The 21,741-nt window shown below is 36.5% G+C and overlaps 1 protein-coding gene across 3 annotated transcripts in view; it reads left to right on the forward strand.

Moving 5' to 3' along the window:
- PIK3CB (phosphatidylinositol-4,5-bisphosphate 3-kinase catalytic subunit beta) overlaps window positions 1–21,741 on the forward strand; it is a 180,479-nt gene that overhangs the window by 135,149 nt on the left and 23,589 nt on the right. For all 3 annotated transcript variants that reach the window (XM_006069974.4, XM_025290968.3, XM_025290986.3), the window contains 6 exons: window positions 6,282–6,403; window positions 9,262–9,405; window positions 11,557–11,656; window positions 18,793–18,971; window positions 19,778–19,887; window positions 20,634–20,712. In XM_006069974.4, the coding sequence (XP_006070036.3) occupies window positions 6,282–6,403; window positions 9,262–9,405; window positions 11,557–11,656; window positions 18,793–18,971; window positions 19,778–19,887; window positions 20,634–20,712 (734 nt within the window). The remainder of the gene's footprint in view (window positions 1–6,281; window positions 6,404–9,261; window positions 9,406–11,556; window positions 11,657–18,792; window positions 18,972–19,777; window positions 19,888–20,633; window positions 20,713–21,741) is intronic.

Consider the following 21,741-nt stretch of genomic DNA (forward strand, 5'->3'; position numbering starts at 1 on the left):
CTGATCTAAATGGCAGTCCAGAAAGTTTTAAGATTTCAAAATCCCAAATTCTGAGTAGGTTTTCTATGTCCTTTACTAAAGATAATTAAAACTTAGGTCTTGGAATAGTCATCCATAATTTCTACCAGCATATGGTAGATCCTGGGTTACTTTTACCAGCTTTATCAATGAACTCGTAGGTTTTCATCTTAAGACCCTGTGCAATGAATGTCTAAAATGCATATGTTTTGTTTGAAATTAACCTCTATTTTTAGAAGTTAACATTTTAGATCATAAATGATCTAAAACATCACTTTTACTATTTATTTAAAGTTGGGCAGTGTTGATGACATTTGCCTTTAGGCAGTATAGAGAAAAGGGCAAAAAAATTCGGATACAGAAGAAGCCACCAAATTTTAGCTACTTGATTTTCTTTTCAAGAACGTATGAAAAAACAGTGGCATTACGAAATTCATTTGGTTATCAATGTTCTCCAGAAAGATTCTTGAAATGATTTTTTAATCAGAATGAATACATTTGGTATATTAAGAGAACTGCATTTATTCACCTTAGTTACTTAAATTCAGTTGGTCTTTAAAATTTTTTCTTGTTTTGTTAAATCTATAATGAGTTAAATTTAGTTGAGAAATACATATTTCTTTTAATCTTGTATTTTTAAAATCTTTGCTTTATTGTTTTATTTCTCAAATTAAGTTTAGAAAGGATTTCTTTTGAGTTTATTCCTAGTGTCTAACAGTTTTTTTTGGAATCATGTTACAAAATTATATGATGTGCCTTATTTGAACTGTTTATACAGTTAGGCCACATGACCATTACTTACTTTGAAAAGGAGCTATTTTTGTCAGGATATCTTTTTTTTAAAGCTAGATTTTAATTGTTCTGATATAGTTGTCATCTAACCAGTTATTTCTTTAAATTCAAGGTTAGTTTTCTGTGAACCCCCATAATGGTTGAATGTAAGATATAAGAATTTTTTAGCTGGCACATTTGCCTACTTCTCATGAATAGCATTCATTTTAAGTGCCTATCCAAGAAATGCATCATTTTATTATTTTGTATAGATTAGAATAGAAAAAAAGATCTTACTATACTGTTTAAGATATCTGAAAAAGAGGTTTTGTATTTTATCTGTCAGAAAATAGAGTAAGAGAGTTCAAAGTATTTTTTTATTTGAAACCCAGGGACACAGATTTTTATACTGATGAGTTTAGTATACTTGTCTCATTTCCATGAGTGAATCTGAAATCTGTTGTTTTCAGATACAAGTTAATTTCCTCCGTTGTGTAGAAAAAGTCAGTAGTGTAACTTAATACTCTAATAGAAAAACCTAAACGTGTATAAGCAAGTACAGGAAGACATGAATTTCATGATCCTAAGCCACTCTTTTAGTAGTCTAGAAAGGAAGAGCAACAGAATAAAAAGTAGTGTGTTTTGGCATCTCCCCAGTCCTATACCATTGCCAGTTACACTGAACTGGTAGAAGAGATTATAAACCATATTTTCAATAAATTGATTACTAAACTTCCCTAGTGTTCAAGTGGTTAAGAATCCGCCTGATGATGTAGGGGACATGGGTTTGATACCTGGGCCAGCAAGATTCTACATGCCATGGGTCAGCTGAGCCCATTCACAGCTACTGAGCCTGTGCTCTCTAGTGCCTGCGAGTCGTTAAGTACTGAAGCTCACGTGCCCTAGAGCCCATGCCCTACAACTAGAGAGTAGCCCCTGCTTGCCAAAACTAGAGAAAGCACTTGTGCAGCAACTAAGACCCAATGCAGTCAAAAATAAATAAATGAATAAATAAAATTTTTTGAAAAATGGATTGCCTAAGAGAAGTGGAGAGTCAGTACCTGGTGCAAATCTGTACTATGATTCTGAAGGTATAAGCCATGGGTGAAAATTCTAGAAAAGATTAGCCTCCCATTAATCCACAGGAAAGTATTCTTTTAGCATACTGCAGAAGGGATTTCAATAGCGATATAAATAGTGAAATTAATTCAGTCATCTCTGCAGGAGCAGAGCAATTAATTACATGTTAATTGCACTATTTATAGTGAAAAATAGTGAAAATAATGAAACTAATTTCACTATTTATTTGGCTGAGTCAGATTTGCCTTGCCTATTTGCTTCAGTAGCTTTCATCAAACTGAAGTGATGAGTGTTTGTAATTTAATGTTTTATTTCAATTTAATAATTATAAATAACATACTAAAAGAATTACTTTTTAGTAGTAGGGCTATTTTCAATACCAGTTGAACCTCTGGTATTATATAACATTATCTATCCCAGTATTGTTTTTGTGGAGCAGTGTATTCCATGTGTTAACTGGGAATGCTAGAAGTTTTTTTAAACTATTGTGTCAGTTCCTTAGAACATGGTCCCCCTTACCTATATAAGGAGTACTGGTCCATTAGAGTTTTGGAGGAATTGTGTGATAAGACCTGGGATGAGGTAGGCGTTTCATATCATTAAACCAATATTCCTCAATCTTTTTTCATGATTACACTCCTGAGGAGCATTTTTACATAATTTTCCCCTAATAGCCCTGTCCCCATGGGATTTTGATACCACAGGTAAGTGTATGTAAGTCTGCCTATGTACTGTATACATGCAAGTACTGTATACATTAAAAGAACAAGTATAAGAGGTAATCATTTTCTTCAGTAGTTTAAGAATAATTGAATCAAGATTTAAGGTAAAAGTTAAAATGTAAAAATTAACATTTCACTGTATTTGTTGAATAACTTTGATATAATTTATTATGTAAATTGCAGAGTATCACATTTCACATCCAAGTTAGTAATTTATGTAAATGTGTATTAATAATAGTAATGTAATCAACCTCTAAAAATTACTCAAAAGGGTTATTTTTTCTAATGTAAAACAATTTAAAGTTAATTTTTTATAAATTATCATTCAGTTCAGTTCATTTCAGTCGCTCAGTTGTGTCCGACTCTTTGCGACCCCATGAATCGCAGCACGCCAGGCCTCCCTGTCCATCACCGACTCCCAGAGTTCACTCAAACTCACGTCCATCGAGTCAGTGATGCCATCCAGCCATCTCATCCTCTGTCGTCCCCTTCTCCTCCTGCCCCCAATCCCTCCCAGCATCAGAGTCTTTTCCAATGAGTCAACTCTTTGCATGAGGTGGCCAAAGGACTGGAGTTTCAGCTTTAGCATCATTCCTTCCAAAGAAATCCCAGGGCTGATCTCCTTCAGAATGGACTGGTTGGATGTCCTTGCAGTCCAAGGGACTCTCAAGAGTCTTCTCCAACACCACAGTTCAGAAGTATCATTTCTTCGGTGCTCAGCCTTCTTCACAGTCCAACTCTCACATCCATACATGACCACAGGAAAAACCATAGCCTTGACTAGACGGGCCTTTGTTGGCAAAGTAATGTCTCTGCTTTTGAATATGCTATCTAGCTTGGTCATAACTTTCCTTCCAAGGAGTCAGCATCTTTTAATTTCATGGCTGCAGTCACCATCTGCAGTGATTTTGGAGCCCAAAAAAATAAAGTCTGACACTGTTTCCCAATCTATTTCCCATGAAGTGATGGGACCGGATGCCATGATCTTCGTTTTCTGAATGTTGAGGTTTAAGCCAACTTTTTCACTCTCCACTTTGACTTTCATCAAGAGGCTTTTGAGTTCCTCTTCACTTTCTGCCATAAGGGTGGTGTCATCTGCATATCTGAGGTTATTGTTATTTCTCCCGGCAATCTTGATTCCAGCTTGTGCTTCATCCAGCCCAGTGTTTCTCATGATGTACTCTGCATATGAGTTAAATAAGCACAGTGACAATATACAGCCTTGACGTACTCCTTTTCCTATTTGGAACCAGTCTATTGTTCCATGTCCAGTTCTAACTGTTGCTTCCTGACCTGCATACAGATTTCTCAAGAGGCAGATCAGGTGGTCTGGTATTCCCATCTCTTTCAGAATTTTCCACAGTTTATTGTGATCCACACAGTCAAAGGCTTTGGCATAGTCAATAAAGCAGAAATAGATGTTTTTCTGGAACTCTCTTGCTTTTTCCATGATCCAGCTGATGTTGGCAATTTGATCTCTGGTTCCTCTGCCTTTTCTAAAACCAGCTTGAACATCTGGAAGTTCACGGTTCACGTATTGCTGAAGCCTGGCTTGGAGAATTTTGAGCGTTACTTTACTAGTGTGTGAGATGAGAGCAATTGTGTGGTACTTTGAGCATTCTTTGGCATTGCCTTTCTTTGGGATTGGAATGAAAACTGACCTTTTCCAGTCCTGTGGCCACTGCTGAGTTTTCCACATTTGCTGGCATATTGAGTGCAGCACTTTCACAGCATCATCTTTCAGGATTTGAAAGAGCTCAACTGGAATTCCATCACCTCCACTAGCTTTGTTCGTAGTGATGCTTTCTAAGGCCCACTTGACTTCACATTCCAGGATGTCTGACTCTAGGTCAGTGATCACACCATCGTGATTATCTGGGTCGTGAAGATCTTTTTTGTACAGTTCTTCTGTGTATTCTTGCCATCTCTTCTTAATATCTTCTGCTTCTGTTAGGTCCATCCCATTTCTGTCCTTTATCGAGCCCATCTTTGCATGAAATGTTCCCTTGGTATCTTTAATTTTCTTGAAGAGATCTCTAGTCTTTCCCATTCTGTTGTTTTCCTCTATTTCTTTGCATTGATATCTGAGGAAGGCTTTCTTATCTCTTCTTGTTATTCTTTGGAACTCTGTATTCAGATGCTTATATCTTTCCTTTGCTCCTTTGCTTTAACTTAAATTTTAAATTTGTTTTGTATGAGGAAATACCTTAACTGCTAGTTACTCATTTAGATGTTGACTTTTTGGGGGCACTTGAGAAATTAATGAGAAGTTTTATAATTTTCATAATTAAAACAATAAATTTAAATTATTTTTATGTAATTGTCAAAGCCCAAGTTTCTTACAAATGCTCAAATGACAAGGCAGGCAGCAGGTTCCACAGGCCACCTCCTGCAACACGACTTTGAGGTTGAACATGCAATTGAGAGAAGCCTTCAGCCATTGCCATCTATTTGCCATATTTGTATCTCTGGTCTTGCTTACATTTTGTGCTTCTTCCTTGGTCTTGATGTCAGTGCTGTTTAAGTAATACCCAAGAAAACCCAGCGACATAAATTAGAAATTAAGGAATAAGACTTTGTCAGATAGGGTTGAGCTTTGGACAGCCACAACTCATAATTATCAAAAAAGTGTTTCACTCTCCTCCATAACCACTTTTCTTCCCACTTCCCTTCTGTAATAAGAATGTAAGCTATAAAGATATCAAAATCATGAAGAGGAAGGGACTCTTTCCAATATCAACCCTTCATAAAAGGAAATCAACTCTGATGAGTCTCACTCATTCTCATGGGAGGCAGATGAAATCCTTTCTAGAAATTTGGGTTTTCTGGAACTTAGGTTTCCATGTCCATCTGAACCCAACCTTCATGGGTAATCCCGAGTCATCCCCCCATGGATGCTTTTTTATCCTATGTATTGATAATTTCTAAGTGGCATCTGTAAGTGGGAAACTGGCTGTATTTAATAAACTAGGTACTGTTTATTTCCTGTGGGTAACGTACTATGATTTAAAGGATTTAAATGTATTCTAGTCAATAAAGTTTTATAAAGTGATAGATATAAATTCTCTTAAACTCTCTCAAGATAATTTTATGTTGATTTATTAATGTACTTTTTCAGCTTATATTTGTACTTTGAATTTTACCTTTAAGTATTTCTTTTTATTTTTTATTTTTTAAGTATTTCTTTTTTAAAAAATTTTATTTTTAATTGGAGGATATTCGCTTTACAGTGTTGTGTTGATTTCTGTACAACAAGGTGAATCAGCTATAGGTATACATATATCCCTCCCTCTTTAGTCTCCCTCAAAGGCCTTTAAGTATTTTTTAGTCATTTGTCTCTCCTCCCCTTCCTCTCACCTTCTCCTCTCCTCTTGCCCCACCTTTATTTCCTTTAAAAAAAAAAATTTAATGGTTAATGATTGTAGAATTCATATATTCAGTGTATCATTCTACTTCCAGCTAAGTATATAATCGCTTTTTTGCCTGCTTACCTATAGAATACCTCAGCAGAGACCATCTTTTATTAACCTATATTAGCAATAATGGATTTTTGAGGCCTTAGTAATTGCACGTATACTTCTCCTTTCTTTTGATCATCTCTGTTCATGTGTACGGAGAAAAAACGGATAAGTGGTTCAGAAGTTATAGGAGAGAAAAGTAATCTTTTTTTTCCTTTCAATTTTTAAACAGCTTCAAGCACTGCTTCAGATTTGGCCTAAACTGCCCCCCCGGGAGGCCCTTGAGCTTCTAGATTTCAACTATCCAGATCAGTATGTGCGAGAATATGCTGTGGGCTGCCTGCAACAGATGAGGTATCTCCTGCAGGAGGCTTTTTGGGGTCAAGGAATAACTTGTGGGTGAGAAGAGAAGTTGAGATCTGCTTGAATGTTCTGTAAGAAAGGAACAAGCTAGGAATGATTCAGTTCAAAGCATTTGTTCTCTTCCTGCCTATTATTCTCTCATACTCTCAAGTCTTCTCCTATCCAACACACACACACACACGATACAGATGTTCTTTTTTTTGGCCATACCACCTGGAGTACAGTATCTTAGATCCCTGACCAAGGATTAAACCCACACCCCTGCAGTGGAAACATGGTATCTTAACCACTGAACCATTAGGGAAGTCCCCTCTCTATAACAAAAAAACAATCAAAAACTGCTTCTGGTGGTCCCCAAGATCACTCTCCAGTTCCATGACTCTTGGCTAAGATTTATTATAGCAAAAGAATACAGAGCAGAATTGGCAAAGGAAAAATTCATGGGGCAGAATCCAGAGGAAACCAGAGAGATGCTTCTAAGAGTTCTTTCCAAAAGGAGTCACACTGACTACACTTAATTCCCCCAGCAACAATTCGTGACAGCATGCCTGAATACTAGCTACCAGAAAGCTTGTTAGAGAGCTGGTTGTAGTTTGTTTGTTCGTTAGTTTGATTTTTATTAAGACCTAGTCATTTAAGTACCTCTGTTTAGCATATTCCCACATCCTAGACTCCCAGAATGAAAAAGGGTGTTGGGCATAAGCAGTACTGTTTGCAGAACAGTTTAAGCAGTGACCTAGTCTTATTTGTTAGGGTGGTGAGAAGCCTTCCCTGTCCACATTCCCAGATGCCAGCCAAGGGCTAACCTTGTATGCTTACTTTTTCAAAGGATAGCAATCTGGCTTGCTGTTCTATTAACTCTTTTCTGTCCACTACCCAGAACTAAGAAATATTAATTTCTTAATTTGTATTTTTAAAGTTTTTACTTTTAAGTTTGTATTTTTAAAGAATTAACATTACAGTTAGAGTCTTCATAGTTTGCTTATTCAGTCCTGATTACTTTCACTTCCCAGAGACAACCGTTACCACAAATTTGGTGTGTATTCTTCTATACATCATTTTTCTGTTTTTATCAGTTTTATGTATCTATACAGTATAGATATGAGATAATATTGTACATTTAAAAATTACATAAATGTGTCTTGTCACATATATATTGTTTTACATAGTTTTTTTTTCCTTTATCAAACATTATGTTTTTGAGGGTAGTCTTCTCCTGTTATGTATAAATGTAGTTTATTCCTTCCACTAGTGTGTAATATTCTGTCATAGAGATTTATTATATTTCTCCATTTCTCTATTGAAGAACATTTTAGATTTCTCAAAATTTCCCATTATTAACAATGCAGTGAATATGTTTTTATAGTCTCTTTAGGGTAATACATGTGTGAGAATCTGTGGGATTTATTTGATAAAATATCATTATGGAGACAATCTCAGACAATGAGCATTTAAAATTTTTTCCATTTCCCTTCTAGCCTCAAAAGGAGGGGTTATACTGTATGGTTTTTGTTTTTTTTTTCTTTTGGCTGTGACGCACAGCATGTGGGATCTTAGTTCTCAGACCAAGGGTCAGACCTGCACCCCCTGCATTGGCAGTCCAGAATCTTAACCATTGGACCACCAGGGAAGTCTCTGTATGATTATTTAAAAAGCAAAACTCAGAAAATTAAGGATGCAGTGATTTTTTTTTTCTTTTTAAAATAAATCATTTATGTTTTAAATTGTGTGATATTCAAAGCAAATTATACAAAATATTTTTTCAGGTATGTTTGTGAGACGTCTTTTTAAGTATTAGGAAAGAGGAAGCCTCTTCTCTACTTCTATCACACTATTTATAGATTTTATAATGGGCATGGATTTTACAGTAAGCTTAAAATTGTATAGATAGTTTTTAAAAATGAGGCTCCCCATTGTTCCTCAGCCTCCCTAAGTTTGCATTGGATACCTGAGGGGCAGGCTACCTGCCACCTCTTTGGAATGAGCCAATTGTTTTTTTCAAATATTTTGACCCCTAGGCAGAGATTGCTGTGATCTCATGTTCCATATAGGTAATTCTAATGTGTCTTCCTCTGTTAAATTTTCTGCTTGTGAGGTTTTTTTTTTTTTCCTCAGATGAATAATGTTCTAGATTTAGGTTCCACATCTGATTTAGACTACATTCTTAACCGTTTATTGTCCAAGACTAGTCACCAAGTAGAGGACTTGAGATAATGTATCTTAACCTGACTACAGGAATTGCCTCTAATGAGATGGTTTACATGTGAATGGTTTGGAGATAGATACAAAATAGAGAGCCACAATCTTAATTAATTCAGCTCATTTAATTATAGTGTTTTGTTAATTCCTTGAGTCCTTCCAATTTATAAATGTACTCTTTATTCTTCAAAGTATTTGAAAATTTTAATTGTTCATTCATTATCTGGGAGCAAAAATTACTTAACCCTTTGATAGGAAAGGAAAATTAAGTTGCTGAAGTACTGATGGAATTTGTATTTAAAAAAACTGATTGAGTGAGTATGTAAACTTCTTCAGCATGATCAGAAAACTATTTTTATTATAATTCTGGGCTGATTGTAAATACAGTCATCAGTTGTATCAACCTCGTTAACTTACTGAAAGTGCCCCATATAGCTGTTCTTTGCTCCTTTTCATACACTCTTCTGTCCACCAGAAATCCTCAGCTTATTTTGTGTTATTGTAGTCATGAAACTGAATATAAGCATGCAACAGGCTTGACCCAAAAGAACCACTGTTTCAAAGTTAGTATTTGAAGTTTTGTAAGTAAGAGGGGGTCTTTTTCTAGCTCTGATTGTTGAGTGACTTACTCTGTGTTTTGTTTCTTTCAGTGATGAAGAACTCTCTCAATATCTTTTACAGTTGGTGCAAGTTTTAAAATATGAGCCTTTTCTTGATTGTGCCTTGTCTAGATTCCTACTTGAAAGAGCACTTGCTAATCGGAGGATAGGGCAGTTTTTATTTTGGCACCTCAGGTAAGTCTTTTGTATTTCAAATTGAGTCCACTATATGCTTTTGTGAGTATTAATCAACATAATATAGGACATTTAGCAGAACAGTCCAGCTGCTTTGTTTCTGAGTCATCCATAATATTTATGCTTTCCTGGGGTCTTCTCCTATTTCTCAATACCCAGATTCTCAATTTTCATGATTTGGCAATGTAACTCTGATAAATGTCCCTCTATGCCTCCTTGATTTTTAACTGTAATTAATAACTTTTCATCATAGTAATTTTTATTACTACTACTGATGGTTATAAGTATTGCTGTTTTCCAGTAAAGTATACTTATTGGGTTAACATATTTGGATTAAGAAATAGACTTACTTTTTCCTCCAAAAGGTTGTGGATAGTTGTGTCATCATTGCTACTATTGCGTAAGTAAAGATTTTAGGAATGCCCTGGTGGCTCAGAGGTAAAGAATCCACCTGCCAACGAAAGAGACACAGGTTCAGTCCCTGATAGAAGAAGATCCGACACACCGTGGAGCAACTAAACCCGTGCACTACAGTTATTGAGCCTGTGCCGTAGAGCCTGGGAGTAGCAGCTACTGAAGTGCGTGTGCCCTAGAACTCGGGGTCTGAAACAAAAGAAGCCACCACAATGAGAAACCAGTGCACCACAACTGGAGAAAAGCCCACCCAACAACATAGACCCAAGGCAGCCAAAAAATAAATAAATAAAATTATGTATGTATACACACACACACACACACACATATAAAAGATTTTAGGTTTTCCTATAACAGCAACTTTATTTTTAGCTTCTTTATTGACAAGGGGATTTTCAGAAATATATCAGTCTTAGTAAACCAAGTTTATATGGGAGTAAAATTGAGAAAGAGAACTAAAGATCTTTTGTTTCCTAGGAAAATTGTCAGTTCTTTGTTTCTGACTCTACTCAGACATTTGTGATTTTTTTCCACCTGGACTTTGTGTTTTTGAAGCTAATCGGTAACAGAGAAAGATAACTTTTCTCCTCTTTGGCTTAGCTTCTTAAAGAAAATAAGCTTAAAGAAAAATACTATCAAAAATAGTATTTTGATGTAATTTTAGGGGTTATAGTTATAAATCTTGATTTCTTTATTATTAACGTTTTAACTTATCTTCTTTCTCATCTAGTTCAATCTTCTTATTTTTAAATCCTCAAATGAATAACAGAATAAGATATTCCTTCCTTTCAAATGTGTTTACCATTCTTTAAATGAGAAAAAAAATCAAATAGAAGTCAATTGAGAGATTTGTTAGTTATGTTATATGAGTCAGATCTATTTCATCTTCAGTTCAGTTCAATTCAGTCGCTCAGTTGTGTCCGACTCTTTGCAACCCCATGAATCGCAGCACTCCAGGCCTCCCTGTCCATCACCAACTCCCAGAGTTCACTCAGACTCACGTCCATCGAGTCGGTGATGCCATCCAGCCATCTCATCCTCTGTCGTCCCCTTTTCCTCCTGACCCCAATCCCTCCCAGCATCAGTCTTTTCCAGTGAGTCAACTCTTCTCATGAGGTGGCCAAAGTACTGAGTTTCAGCTTCAGTGTCATTCCTTCCAAAGATATCCCAGGACTGATCTCCTTCAGAATGGACTGGTTGGATCTCCTTGCAGTCCATGGGACTCTCAGGAGTCTTCTCCAACACCACAGTTCAAAAGCATCAATTCTTCAGCGCTCAGCTTTCTTCACAGTCCAACTCTCACATCCATACATGACTACTGGAAAAACCATAGCCTTGACTAGATGGACCTTTTTTGGCAAAGTAATGTCTCTGCTTTTTAATATGCTATCTAGGCAGGTCATAACTTTCCTTCCAAGGAGCAAGTGTCTTTTAATTTCATGGCTGCAATCACCATCATCTTAATTGTCTATAAATTGGTAATATCATTTCACTCCAAAAAACAAGATGTAAAAACTTCAGATTTCATGGAATAAACCATTAACTAATGTTAATATCACATTTCTTTTCGAACTACAGTGTTTAAAGAATTAAAAGTTTAGCATACAACCAGTGACTGTATATGTGATAGGATCTTCCTTTCTTTGATAAGCATCATCAGTTAATTTCATTAAAAAGTATTTTCATTTGGGGACCTGAAGTGTTTGATAAATCTTCTTTACTGTTACCTTTTTGCAGATCTGAAGTACACATTCCTGCTGTTTCAGTACAATTTGGTGTTATCCTTGAAGCGTACTGCCGGGGAAGCGTAGGTCACATGAAGGCGCTTTCTAAGCAGGTATCAGCTTGCTATAATCTTCATGTTCACTTTGCCACATGATATATGATAAATTGTGTCATATGCTATTTCTCCTATCACATTGTTTCATAAGGGATTTCCATAACTAAATTCAATTAATACATTTTTTAATAAAAAATGTAAGCTTAGAAATGAAGTTTTGGCGAATTTAACAGAATGTTATTGAATGCTATTTGAAAAATTAGGATTCCTCATAGTATTAGTACCATGACTTAAATTTTAGTAGCAAATACCTATTTAGACATGCTTAACAATGGGTTTGATGGTAACTGTTGTGAAATATTTAGATTCTGTTTTTTCATACCACTGAGATACTCTTTCCAATAAGAATAGTATATATGATTCATATGCTCTGTCATTTGTTTTAGATTGACATATTTTGACACCTTAGTTCGTAGGTGTTATAACTTCTAGAATTCAATATACTCAAGCTGCTTTTTCAAACTGTGTATACATGCCTGAAACTGTGATATTTCAGGCATGAAATATCTCTCTCATATTCTGTCATTTTCTTCCTAGGTCTTCATTGCAGATAATGAGGTATTAGTCATTTTTAATAGATCAGATATTAAATGCTTACTATATGCCAGGAACCATAATAAGTGTTTTAAGTATGCTATTTTACTCTCCTAATAATGTGCCACAGTAGTTACTGATACTGCCTGGATTTGACAAGGTGAAAAATAAGGTTTCAAGAGATTAAGTAAGTTGCCTAAAAGTTCACAGTTATTAAGTAAAAGAATAAGTTTCAGACTTAGTTCTGTCCAACTATAAAACTAAATCTTTTTTTATCATTATTATTATACTGGGAGTTTTCACACTTTTTAGCAACAGTCCTCTTTTTTAAATCAAAATAGACAACCATTTAATTTTTTCAGTATAAATGTATCTTTGAAGCTAAAGTAAAATATAAGCCAATGAACAGATGCTGTTTTACTGAACACAGAATTCCATCAAGGGTTATTGTTGACAATTGTCTCAGTATCCAGTTATTTGTGTATTTTTGTTTTGGAGATAGTCTTGACTCATACAGCTAAGTAATTGCAAATAGCAATGGTTTTTCAAGAGCTTTCGTCCAAATGAGATGCATAACCATGGCCCAGGCTTGATTGTTGGTGGCTTCTTGGTGCCCTAAAGGATGAAATGAGAGCATTTCTGCCATCAAGGAAAGCAGCCCTGTATTAGCTTCTTCATGCTGAAATTCTTCATTGACAGATGGCAATGACATGCTCTTGTTCTTTAGCAATAATTTTTCCTGAATTGAATGTTATCTAACCTACCACTAGAAGTTTTTAAAAAATGACTTAATATATACTTATTCAGAACCTGCTATATGCCAGGGTGTGTTAGGTATTGGTGATCTGAAGCCACATTAGCTATGTTGCTGCCATCAAGTATTTTATATTCCATAGAATAGGTAGGAAGCATCACTATGAACAAAGCTAATGCATGTGATAGAATTCCAGCTGAGCTATTTCAAATGATAAAAGATGATGCTGTGAAAGTGCTGCACTCAGTATGCCAGCAAATTTGGAAATTTGGTCACAGCTCATGAATTGGTATATAATTGCACACATGGCCATTTCACCTTCAAAATAAAATGAACAGCCAGGTACACTTTTCAAAGTTCTGCACACTGGGAGTATTTCCCTTCACTGCTGTCCTTTAGATATATTCCTGAAAGTGGCTGTCATACCACAGTTATATCCTGCCTACGTATTGTAATCCAGTCATCTAAACCATGATTAAGTCTTCTCTTTCTGTATCTATTCATCATAAAGAACTTCCCATGAGGCCATGGTGTAGGCTAGGAGAAAGAAGATAGTGTAATAGGAGTGGGAAGTCATGGATATGTGGGCTATTCCTTCATGTAACTTGAGCCTTCAGGGACTGATTGGGCACAGATCAGATCAGTCGCTCAGTTGTGTCCGACTCTTTGTGACCCCATGAATTGCAGCATGCCAGGCCTCCCTGTCCATCACCAACTCCCAGAGTTCACTCAGACTCACGTCCATCGAGTCAGTGATGCCATCCAGCCATCTCATCCTCTGTCGTCCCCTCCTCCTCCTGCCCCCAATCCCTCCTAGCATTAGAGTCTTTTCCAATGAGTCAACTCTTCTCATGAGGTGGCCAAAGGACTGGAGTTTCAGCTTTAGCATCATTCCTTCCAAAGAAATCCCAGGGCTGATCTCCTTCAGAATGGACTGGTTGGATCTCCTTGCAGTCCAAGGGACTCGCAAGAGTCTTCTCCAACACCACAGTTCAAAAGCATCAATTCTTCGGCGCTCAGCCTTCTTCACAGTCCAACTCTCACATCCCTACATGACCACAGTCTTATATATAACCACTTTCACTTGATCATGAAGTGCCACCGTGCTTGCCCATCTTTATGTATGCTGGGTTAGATAAAACCTGGTTCTTGATAGGCAGCTCAGGTTGCATGATTACGTTCACTCTCCTCTAAAACCTAGAAGCAAACTCGAAGAACTATTTCTCAAAAAGAGAGTAGCTGTCAGCAGGGGATGGTAGGTTTTTTGTTTCTCTGCCAAATCCTAAGGCCTTGTGCTATAGTTCAGCTCTATGAGCCTGCCAAAGGCCGTTCAAGCTCCATTAGGTCTGTTGGATCATGTGGCTACAACATGTGTGGCAATTTGGGCCTGCTGCAGAGCCTTCTCCTGTTCTGGACTTCATTCAAAACCTGCACCTTTTCTGGTGCTGGATCACTCAGTACATAGGCCAAGGTACAAGAGGAATATGTTATCTCTAAAATCCAAAGAGGTTCACTAGGTTGTGCCTTATTTTGCTTGTAAAGAGGGTCCTGAGCACCAAATTATTTTTTACCTTAGAAGGGACATCTTGACATGCTCTACAGTCCTTGAGCTCTAGAAATTTCACTGAGTTTGAAGGCCTCAAATTTTTTGCTGAATTTATTTCCCACTTTCTGAAATACAAATATAAGTCCAGAGAAGTTGCTGTATGTTACTCACTGGGTTCAGTCAGCATAATGTTATCACTGTAATGGACCAGCATGATATCTTATTGAAGGGAAAGTCGATCAGGATTCCTTCAAATGAACTGTGACATAGAGCTGGAGAATTCATATACTCCTGAGTTAGGACAATGGAAGTGTATTGTTGGCATTGCTAACTTAAGCAGATTGCTTATGGTGGTCCTTATTGACACGTATGGAAAATAAAACATTTGTCTAATCAGTAGTTGCATACCAGATACCAGGAGATAAGTTACTTTATTTATGCAGTGAAACTGCCTCTGGTATATACCACCTGGTTAAGGCGGTAACAATCCCCTGTAATTCTCTAAGAGTCATCTATCTTTTGCATAGGCCAAGTAGGCAGGATGAATGAGGATGTGATGGGAATCGCCACCTTGCATCTTTCAAGTCCTTGATGATAACACTAATCTGTCCAGTTATTCCAGGAATGTATTTACTATTTTCTTAGGTAGAAATGGGCTTCCCTTGTAGCTCAGTTGGTAAAGAATCTGCCTGCAGTGCAGGAGACCCGGGTTCAATCCCTAGGTTGGGATGATGCCCTGGAGAAGGAAATAGCAAGCCACTCCAGTATCCTTGCCTGGAAAATCTCATGGACAGAGGAGCCTGGTGGGCTGCAGTCCATGGGCTTGCAAAGAGTCGGTCATGACTGAGCGACTAACACTAGGTAGAAAGAGTTGTAATAACTTCCACCCAGCCTTTCCGACCATAGTAGCCCTCACTCCAGAGATCAGGGAACCAACATGGGAATTCTGCCAGCTTCTGAGTATTATCTGTTTCAGTTATACATTCTCGAACTACAGAAATAACCACAAGATGTATTTGGAACCAACTGTGCCCTTTGCAAGAAAGATCTATGCTAAAACTCTTTTGTTAACTTGACCTCCATAAGCCCCCCCTTGGTTTGGTGAACGTCAGTGACGTTTTGAGTCACTTTGCATTAGTGCCATTTTAGAGACAGCGTCCAAAAATCCCTGAAAAGCCTGATTATTTCTTCTCCCAGTGTGGAGTTACTGTGGCAAAAGGCCACAGTCTCTTTGGAGTAGCCAGGGTAAAGTCAGTTTCAGTCTGGTTGATACTGTAGAGTTCACAGGCGTCATTTGATGTTGATGAAAGTATCCGGGGATTTATCAACTTTTCAGTTTTTCTACGTATATGAGTCCATGTTAGAAAAATGAGTCCTGAAGGTTTACTACTTAATGCTGTTGTATAAATTTAGACCATAAGCTGTATGTGATTGTAATTATTACAGTATGTAAGCTGTAAATATTAGCAGGGTAGTTTCATCTCAGTTCAGTTCAGTCACTCAGTTGTGTCCTACTCTTTGCGACCCCATGAACCGCAGCATTCCAGTACAGCATGCCTCCCTGTACATCACCAGCGCCCAGAGTTTACTCAAACTCATGTCCATTGAGTTGGTGATGCCATCCAACCATTTCATCCTCTGTCGTCCCCTTCTCCTCCTGCCGTCAATCTTTCCCAGCATCAGGGTCTTTTCCAATGAGTCAGCTCTTCGCATCAGGTGGCCAAAGTATTGGAGTTTCAGCTTCAACATCAGTCCTTCCAATGAACACTCAAGACTGTCCAATGAACACTCAAGACCTGTCCATCCTAAAGGATGGACAGGTTGGATCTCCTTGCAGTCCAAGTTTCATCTAGGTAATGTAAACTGAAAGTAGTATATTCACCTCATGTAACTGACATTTTATGTAGTATTAAATATGCTCTCCCAGACTATGTTTTTTGATACTACATTGTATTTTCCTTGTGGCAAAGACTCCTCTCCCTTTTTACCTTTTCTAAAATCTCTCACTTGAACGCCATTTGTTTCCCAACTCCTAACCTTCTGTTCAGGGTTTCCCTGCTGGCTCAGAGGTATAGAATCCATGTATCAGAACAGGAGATATGGGTTCAATCCCTGGGTGCAGAAGATCCCCTGGAGAAGGAAATGGCAACCCATTCCCGTATTGTTGCCTGGGATATCCCATGGACAGAGGAGTCCGGCACGCTATACTCCATGGGGTTACTAAAGAGTTGAACATGACTTAGCGACTAAACAACAATAATTCCCTTTTCAAAATCCCTGCAGTAATTTTCATTGCATGAATAATAAAATTCAGCTTTTCACAAAGTCGATTAAGACACCACCATTCCCCCGCACCTTGATAAAGTCCCTACTTCTTTGGACTCATTTATATGATCAAACTACACTGGGCATTTTCTTGTTTCTCTGAGAACCCCAGTTTGATTTTTATAACACCAAAAATATGGCATATGTCAGATCACATTATTCTTACTCTTTCTTACTAATGAACAGTCAGGGGAAGATTGTACCCTTTACATGGCAATTCTTGTTATCACTGTAAACTTACAGTGTGACAAGGTGTTGAAACACTTAAAAGTATTTGGTTAATGGCCATGTGGCTATTCAGAACACTGTTCCAGGAAATGTATATCAACATAATTATGGATAGGCCCTGAACATTTGCAACTGTACAAATGTGGAAGAAATTAAAATTTGAAATACTACAAAAAGTTCTAATTTGCATAGTCCACTTTTCAGCTAGTTCCCTTCTCACAAGTGTATGTACAGCTCCTGAAATTGTTGAGAAATGGGCTGTCTGTGGTTTTGACAGATGGCTAACTTGGCAAGCTTCAGCAATCTTGATTTTATCTTCCAACTACATAGAACCTTTCCAGTTTCCTGTGAGCAAGCCCTCAGCCTGTCTGTAGAAACAGCATGCTGAATTCACTTCCCTGTAGAGTCTTAGTGGTTTCTTCGTATAGAAGCAAAATTCAGAAATGAAAACATGGTGTAAAATAAATCTGTTCATGGAAATGCAAACCATAGTGTTCATGTTTGTTGCATACATATTCTATATGCTTGTTATATGCAGTTTACATGTTGATGTTTGTATTTAATATTTGTCAGTTGTTTCCAGTTTTAATGACATAATAATAGAATGAAATATTCCTTTCTATGTTTTATGCCTGGCCAAGGCTAGGTCTTATAGAATTTGACTAATATGACCTGGACAGTTCTTAAGTTAGTAAAAATAAGATTGACTTTTAAACACATGATTTTGATTCAGTTGGCCCTTGTTGATTCCCCTTGTACTACTTGCGTAAGTTTTTTTTTATTTGCATAAGTTTTGATAGAGGCTTCTCTGGTACCTCAGCTGGCAAAAAATTCACCTGCAATGCAAGAGATTCGACCCAGTTCAATTCCTGGGTCAGGAAGATCTGCTGGAGAAAGGATAGGCTACCCACTCCAGTATTGTTGGGCTTCCCTTATGGCTCAGCCGGTAAAGAATCAACCTGCAATGTGGGAGACCTGGGTTCGATCCCTGGGTTGTGAAGATCCCCTGGAGAAGGGAAAGGCTACCCACTCCAGTATTCTGGCCTGGAGAATTCTAGGACTGTATAGTCCATCACGTTGCAAAGAGCTGGACATGTCTGAGCAACTTTCACTTTCAAGTTTTGATAGCTAGAGTTTACCTCATTATAAAAACCAGTAATTTAGACTTGAACAACAGCTATTGTTGTCTGTATTCATATTTATTTTATTGAACAGTCATTTACGTTATACCCTTAGTGGAAAGAGAATATACTGAGAAGATGTTGAACAAGAGTGTTAAACAAAATGTTAAACAAAGATAGTAATGTCAATCCCAGGGTTACTTGTAAATACAGATTTTCCTTTCATACTATAGAGTTGCCCAGTTAGAGTGTGGTTCAGATTCGTTGTGTTTCAAATTCTATTTGAACTCAGTTAGCTACAGAGTTCTGAGTAAAGTTTCATACTTACTGTCTCACCTGCAATCTAGGTCTTTTTACTTTTCTCTACTTTATAAGATTTTATTTAAGAAAAGGATTTGTGAACATTTGAAAAATGACACTTTAAGTGACAAGTGTTCACAATAAATTTATTTCCTTGTATGTAATATATTTGTCATAAAGCGAGTACTATTTTTACTTTAGCTGATTACCCTGCCTGTATGTTGTGGCGAGGAGAGTTAATAGGGAATGGTTATTGATTAATAGTACCACATGATATTATTTTTAACAGAAATGAATTTTGTTTGTGTGGAAACTTATTTTTCAGGTTGAAGCACTCAATAAACTAAAAACTTTAAATAGTTTAATCAAACTGAATGCAATGAAGCTAAATAGAGCCAAAGGGAAAGAAGCAATGCACACTTGTTTAAAACAGAATGCTTATCGTGAAGCCCTCTCTGACCTGCAGTCACCTCTCAACCCATGTGTTATCCTCTCAGAACTCTAGTAAGTGACCTTCTGTCCTCTGCTTGGTGAACTTCCCTTTAAATAACATTGTAGGAGGGATTTCCGAGTGACTGCTTTAGGGGAGCAGTGAAGATAGCTGTTGGTAATTGGAATAAAATTAAAGAAGGAAAATCTTAAAGTTCTCAAAAGTTATTATGTTAATAGGATGTTTGCCTTCTAGCTAAATTTACCAATGGGGTAAGTGGAAGTTAATTTCCTTTCAATTATATGCAATTAAATTTGTTTTCTGTATTATTGGTTTCTTAGAGTTGAAAGTCTTATGTAAGCAAAATGTTTGCAGCCATCATAGATTATTTACTAATTAAACTTTCCTTCAAAATGAAATTTTTGAATGAACTTAGAAAATGATTTCTTATTTTTACTTTGCCTGTAAAAGTAACAATGGGAAAGTAATTATTATGTTCAGTATATCAGGATTCAGAGTTGATCCCTCTTTAGGAAATCACGAATAAACTCACAATCCAGTGTTATATTCTGATTGTTATTGTCCATGTATGATAACAAAAGTTAAAGAAGAATAAGGAAAGAAAAGGAGGAGTTTTAAATATAGCGGTGAGAAGGGCACATCTGGATTTTCAGTTCAGTTCATCTGTCATCACTGCATGCTGACCAAGGCTAGTGTCACAGTTGCTTTTCTGCCAAGAAGTAATGTTATAGTTTTGACTTCTGTAGACCTGAATGGAACAGGTGAGGGACTTTCCCAGGCCTAGTATGTCATAGCAACATTACAGTCTTGCCATATGTTTTGACTGAAGTGGGCTAATTTTTCCCTTTCTTCCTTTCAGTGTTGAGAAGTGTAAATACATGGATTCCAAAATGAAGCCTTTGTGGCTTGTGTACAACAACAAGGTGTTTGGTGAGGATTCAGTTGGAGTGATTTTTAAAAATGGTGATGGTATGTATTGAGTTCTTCACAGTGCCAAATTCCTTAGTATTTTTCGTTTATTGTCTCTTTGCTTTCTCTGAAAGGTGATGTGAAAATGTAGAACAAACAGATGGCAGCCAATAGGTAGCTGTTAATGGTCATTAAGTTGAATTTGACCTACCATAAACCCTCTTTTTTTCTCCTTTTGGAAAGTGATTTGTAAGGCTTACTTACATGCATTGTTCTAATAAACCTTCCCTTTTTCCCTACAAAATACAATGCTGTGTATTCCTTTGGTTAAAAGCTTATAAAGTATAAGAGAGTATTTTCAATATGTTCATAACGTTGTTTCAATGATAGCAATTTTTATATTGCTGCCATAGTTTTATATTTTAATTAAAACATTTTACCCATATTTTATAAAAGAAATGCCTCTGAAGTAATCACACCAACCAGAAGGTAGTCATGATTGCTACCATTCATTACTTATGTGATTGCAGGCAAATCATGTAAAATTCATAGAGCTTCAGGTTCTTCTGTACATGAAGATTATATCATCTCTGTTGGGTCTGTTAAATGGAATTAAGTGAACCTAAGTGTATGTGCTTACAACTATTTTTAAAAGAAATTTAAAATTCCGGGAAAAAAATTAACAGAGGAGTTATTTTTCAGTGTTTATTTTCCAGCCCGTTAATTCTGGCTGAATTAGTTAATCTTAAATTAATGTTATTAAGCATAAAGTATAAAGCACTTACATAAGGGCTTTTCCTGCTTAGATTTACGGCAGGATATGTTGACACTCCAAATGCTGCGCTTGATGGATTTACTCTGGAAAGAAGCTGGTCTGGACCTTCGGTAAGATTTCTAGTGAATTTCTTTTTATCTCATGTTGTATTCCTTCCACAATAGAGTTTTAAAAACTTCTTGTTGATTTCTTCCTGATATTATTCTTGGTTGTTGTTCATAATCATGTCCATATAATACTTTTAGTTCACAACAATCTCTCAATACATTATCTTACTGAGACCTCATCAAGTGTAAAACTACACTTGTGACAGCAAGAGCCACATCCCAGTCTGGGGTTTGGAGCTGGTCTCAGGGAAGATGCACTGGTGGTCGTGAGAGTGATAAGCCAGAGAACGGCCTGCGCCTCTTCTTTTTCAGCCTCGTAACCCTGATTCTTTTAACCTTCCTGAAAGGGAAGTCTTTAGGTGGACTTCCAGGGTTTTTTGCTTGCCACCATTGTTAGGGGTAGACAGTGAGAAGAACAGATGTATGGTAACAAAGAAAAAGGAAACATAATGGATTTTTAAAGTTTATTATAAATAATTATTATAAACAATATTAATTATAATATAAATAATATAATTATTTATATATAATTATTTATAATATAAACAGTAATGTTTAATTATTATAAATAAATAATTATAAATCTTTTAAGATAAAGAGCAATAATTGGAAACACTGTTGATATATTTAATTATATAAAAATATAAGGTTCAAGTGTCAACAAACCAAAGTCAAGCCTCACACCAGGTGTTACATTCATAATGAACAGGACAAGGGGATAAAAATTCTAAATATTAAGAGTTCATAGAAATAAATATATAGGGAGAAGATGTGAAAAGGCCATTCAAGTTATAAAATAAATAAGCTAATAATTATGCAAATACCATTTGTTCTAAGGTAGAAGTTCAAATTAAAAGAACAATTAGATACCATTGATGTCTTACCAAAAATTTTGTTAAATGAAATACAGTCTGGAGCACTCACTGTTGCAGGAACAGAAACACAGATACTATCATATACCATTATAAATTAATATAAACCTCTCTGTATCATTTATTTATACTCTATATCCAATATTTCCATAATTTAATT

Source organism: Bubalus bubalis, chromosome 1 (assembly GCF_019923935.1).
Source record: "Bubalus bubalis isolate 160015118507 breed Murrah chromosome 1, NDDB_SH_1, whole genome shotgun sequence".
Classification (NCBI taxonomy): domain Eukaryota; kingdom Metazoa; phylum Chordata; class Mammalia; order Artiodactyla; family Bovidae; genus Bubalus; species Bubalus bubalis.